Below are 5,000 nucleotides of genomic sequence, written 5' to 3' on the forward strand. Positions count from 1 at the left end.
GGATCAATCGCAGCATCCACATTACCTACAGCGGGTGGCCAGTTAGATGTGGAATCAGAGAGCATGGTCGGCTGCTGACCGGAAACCAAGCCCCTTGGGGCATGCACCAGCGATGCATTCACCTAAAAAACAGCCAAACATTGCAGAAGCGTGATCAGAGGGCATGAATACTGCAAGTCAACACAATTTTTAAAAATATTCGGCGCATATTTATTTTCGGCTATTTTCGGCCTGGTCATATTTCGCCGAAAATTTGTTTTGCAAGGTGCAGAGTGACAGTGTATACAGGCAGCAGCAGTACAGGTCGAAAAATTAATGCGGCCGAACTGTGTTTTAGCCCTGGGAGGCCGAAATTTGAATGGACCGAAAATTGGTAGACTTACAGTAGCACGTGAGCTTGCACAGGAGTAATGTTAGTTACACATCCATGACGTACACTGTAACTTGTGTGCAGGTAGAGGCAGTGTCGGTAAGTGGATCATGCTACCCAGTCAGCACCACAAGAGTAGCCGGGTCACTGGTGCCCCATGGCAAAGGTCATACAAGCACGCATTTACAGTGTGCTGTGCCAACAGAGCCATATGTGTACGGGTGTTTGACACGGTTGAGAATACTTACACCAGTTTGAATACCATCATATCAATCTTCATGATGGCCCAGGGCCGAAATATCGATTGAAAATTTATTTTCTTTTAGGGGCCGTCCAAGGTTACCAATAGTAGTTTCAAAACGAAATGTTTTCTTTTGTGGGTGGGTGGGTTTTAGGAGTTTCGTTTCGAAAATAATTATTGAATGGACATGCCCAGTTACTTCTGGGTGCTGAAGATTGAAATCAATAATTTGTTGGACTGCGTTTTACCTGCAGAAAGGGTGGGTGGGGGTTGAAAATACTAAAAAAAACTTTTCGTTTCTCAAAAACAATCGGTAACCCCGGACGGCCCCTTATCTTGCAGTCCAGAGACCATATTTGGTGGAGTGTGCGTACCCTGAAGGAACTGTGACTACCATTATGGTGGTGTATTCTTACATAGGATTTGGTATGCATAGCACTGTCCATCTGACAGGTGGCGAGGTGCTACTGCGCTACAGTAAATCTCCCAGCACAATTACAACACACAATGTAACAAGTAGTACAAACAATAGGGGGACAGAGGAAGTGTTTTTACTCAGAGTTTCACGCACTAAGCGATCATCAGAAAACAGTAATGGGAAATCTGGATCAGTATTGGTTTATATACTCACAAAGCAAAGTGTAAATAGCGGCAGTGCAAAGCGTGAATGACAGCAGTGGTGAAAGGTGACAACCACTGGAGCTGGTTGTCTCTTACTTAATTAGGTGATGGCTGTAGATGGTTTAAAGTTCCGAAGGTAGTACCTATTCTCATGGCGACAATTCGACACAAGCTCACTCCTTTTGTTGAGATTTCCCATTACTGTTTTCTGATGATCGCTTAGTGCGTGAAACTCTGAGTAAAAACACTTCCTCTGTCCTCCTATTGTTTGAACCAGCTCTACCACTCGGTATTGAGCACTCTCTTGGACAGCCTGGAACCTCTCTGTTTTAACAAGTAGTACATGTAGTAGAGCACCTACCTGTCTCTCAAGAGCATCACCATCGCTGGCCAGTTGCTTGTCGCACGGCTCATGTGGGTGGTACGGACCTACGGGCCGGGTAGACAGGAACAACACAAGCTTGTGTTAACATACACCCAACCTTCACATGCCAGCACCACACATAGATACATGCCAACACAACACAGCAAGCACATGCCAGCACAACACATGAATACGTGCCTGCTGGTCACAAGACACCAGCAAAATATGCTGCATGCAGCATCTTGCTGAACGCAGATAGTCTTTGTCAAATAGCACAACCAGAGTCTTGCTACTTTCCGGAGTATAAGGCGCACTTTAAACACTCGTAAGACATAATTCACCAAAAAAAGCCGGTACGGCTTATACTACGTTGGTCAAATGAACCGTGAAATACAGGGTAGATGTCTGTACAGTCGTCCCTCTCTAATCCGGCACTTGTTTATCCAGCACCCTTGCAAACCAGCACACTTTCTGGCAAAACGGATTTTTTCAGTTCATTTTCTACGCTTTAATCCGGCACTTGAATTCCGCCTCCAGCAGCGATTTTCTGCAACAAATCACTCAAACTGTACACAATTCGATTTTCTAATCCAGCAGTTGTACATCGCATACCGTCAGGGAGCATTGTAACATACACAACACATGTAACATACACTTGGGAATATCCTATGCACTCGTATTCCCAAGTGTATGTTATAGATATGCATTCCACGAAGTACTTGGATTGACACAGAAAATCCCTACGTTTTGACGTACGACACAAACATGTACGTTAACTTATGTGGGCCGGGTTGGAGGGCAGGATTTTATAATCCAGCACCCTTGTTTATCCAGCAGAAAATGCCGTTGCAAAAGGTGCCGGATTAGAGAGGGACGACTGTATTTCGTAACCAAAATCTGGATGCGGCTCATACTCCGGAAAATACGAAAATTGTCAAGAACTGCCAGAGGGATTCGAACAAGCAAAAAGAGCACTTAAAGCAGATACCACACAGACTCAACAAGAGCATGTCTTTACATACAAAGTCCAGCAGATGCCAGCGCTGCCAGTCGACGATCATCACGGCGTGACTCCACAAGAATGGGCGGAGAGACGACTTCACACACCTCGGTGGACAGCAGGATTGGTGGGCAGAAGTCACGCAAGTTGAATACATTCCTGTGAAGGCAAGACAGAAGAAAGCAGAAATTGATGTGAACAAAATGCACACTTGGATGCTTGGCTGGCTGGCTAGCATTGTGACATACGTGCATGGTAACACACAACAGCAAAAACAAAAGACTTAGGGTGCAACAATGTTTTACATCGGAGCCCAGAGCCACAGCGTGTAAAACAGGGATACACACCATGCAGTATGATGAATCACAAAAGCGTTAATTCGCACGCAGAGCTAGAGTGCGATATGTTATGTATATGTGATCACTTCGTCCAGCCCCTACACCACCGAAAGCAATCAGCAGGGATCGGCGGCAACATACCAGGGTCTAAAGACGCGCAGTTGCACACCAGTGGTCACCGATAGACGCCTGCACAGGGTTACTGGCAATGCCAGCACCAGCAGACTGCGGTCAGGATGATCATCGCCAACCTCTGCCATGTTGGTGGACCTGGCTATTGGTGAGCCGTCGTGACTGCTTGGCACGGGAGATGCAATGCGGCCAGAGATATGCTTGCAGTAGGCCCACTTGAAGCCCGAGCTGGATGCAGACATTACAAGAACTTCCACTACGAGGTGGTCCATGTCTACACGTGCACGAACAAACACATACACACACGTGCACACACATGCACCACACACACACACACACACACACACACACACACACACACACACACACACACACACACACACACACACACACACACACAAACACACACACATACATATATATATACACCACACACATACATACACACAGACACACACGCACACACAATAGTTATTGGAAGACTTCAATGGAGTTGCTGTACACGAACAGAAAGAAATGCACAAAAACCTCCAGCAGCACAACTTATAGCAAGTATGTGCAAACGCCGGTACTTTCCTTTACGAGCTCTGTCATGTGGAGTAGTGCCTTTGCTGTTTGCATTACGCAGAGCTCACTTACTTGTCAATTTAATCAGTCTGGCAAGGTATGTTCGGGCCTGGTTTAAGTCTGGCTTCGGAAAAATTATTTTTATTGCTATCAGGGTTCAGCTTCATTTTCTCTGTGCTGCGCTGATGAGTCCACAAAGGGCGACACAGTTCTGTCCGGAGTTTGAGTATGAGCTCCATGTACGTGTAGGTCAGAAAGAACAGCTAAGAAATGAGCCTTACACACACTGTACACAGGTAGGAAATCCGGAAGACCTGGTTGGGTGTTGAATGTACAGGGCCCTACTGTGTTTACATATATCTCCACTACGAAACGTGCCTTGAAGACATTTCATAAGAAAACGTTTTCCGGAGGTAGATCTAGCTAGCCATTAGCTCTATCCAAAGTGATGAAGCTGGAAAAGTGATAGCCTTCCATTGATTATTGACTGGACTAAATTGGTCAAATGAGCACGTGTAACACACAATGAACACCTAACCGGGCTCGTGCAAACCTACGGGATTTCGTACATCTGTGCAACATGCATAACCTGTATAGAGAACATGCAATGACATCAAATCCACCCCATATGGGAGCCAGCTGAGTGGCAAAATGCCCATATATGAAAAAGGGCATACAGAAACATCGTGTTATAGAGTAAATTCGAGTGAATAACATACTGTGTGGCCTGCATTGCACATGCTGTACAGGGATGATGCACAGGTGGTGTGAGTGATGGGTGTAAGCAAGACGAACACTACAGGTATGACTCACTCTGCAAGAGACCATTCTGAAGTTGATACTGGCATTGTGATAGTTCGGTTTGACGTTTTCCAAGTAGGTTGCTCAGCAGCTCAGCATAGCCACCTCTGAATAGCCACCAGACAGAAGAAATTGAAACAGTGGAGAGTGCTCTACAAACTACATTATATACCGGGCGAAGAGCCGGCGCAATGAATGACACGGTGATAACTCAACAAATATACTGAGGGTTGATACTGTAGCGTGATAGCTGCACAGAATCACTGCACAAGGCAGAATGGTGCAAGTGCCGAGACCAACACCTATGCAGGGCTGGCACTGGCGGATCAAACACAGCTCGTGCAAAGAAGGAGCTTAGAATAGCGCCTATCCTGCATGCATGTTGATGTACGGCTTTCTGTCTTGAAATCGACACTGCACCATCAAACCTCTAGTGTGTGTACATGTTTTTAAAAGAATACAGAGCAAGATGTATGAACTATTGTACTCAAAGTATACGCTTGAATGATGGAATGTGGTCATAATATAAAGGAGCACGCTTGTCCACATCACTGACACAGTGACCT

The 5,000-nt window shown here is 45.7% G+C and overlaps 1 protein-coding gene across 1 annotated transcript in view; it reads right to left on the reverse strand.

Moving 5' to 3' along the window:
- Window positions 1-5,000, reverse strand: part of LOC135814393 (uncharacterized) — a 30,384-nt gene that overhangs the window by 16,305 nt on the left and 9,079 nt on the right. The window contains exons 8-12 of the mRNA XM_065327502.1: window positions 4,447-4,541; window positions 3,076-3,340; window positions 2,619-2,755; window positions 1,594-1,661; window positions 1-122 (exon numbers count right to left, since the gene is read on the reverse strand). The exon at window positions 1-122 is cut by the window's left edge and continues 228 nt beyond it. Coding sequence (XP_065183574.1) covers window positions 1-122; window positions 1,594-1,661; window positions 2,619-2,755; window positions 3,076-3,340; window positions 4,447-4,541 — 687 coding nt within the window. The remainder of the gene's footprint in view (window positions 123-1,593; window positions 1,662-2,618; window positions 2,756-3,075; window positions 3,341-4,446; window positions 4,542-5,000) is intronic.

This window comes from Sycon ciliatum, chromosome 4, assembly GCF_964019385.1.
Source record: "Sycon ciliatum chromosome 4, ocSycCili1.1, whole genome shotgun sequence".
In the NCBI taxonomy this organism is placed as follows: domain Eukaryota; kingdom Metazoa; phylum Porifera; class Calcarea; order Leucosolenida; family Sycettidae; genus Sycon; species Sycon ciliatum.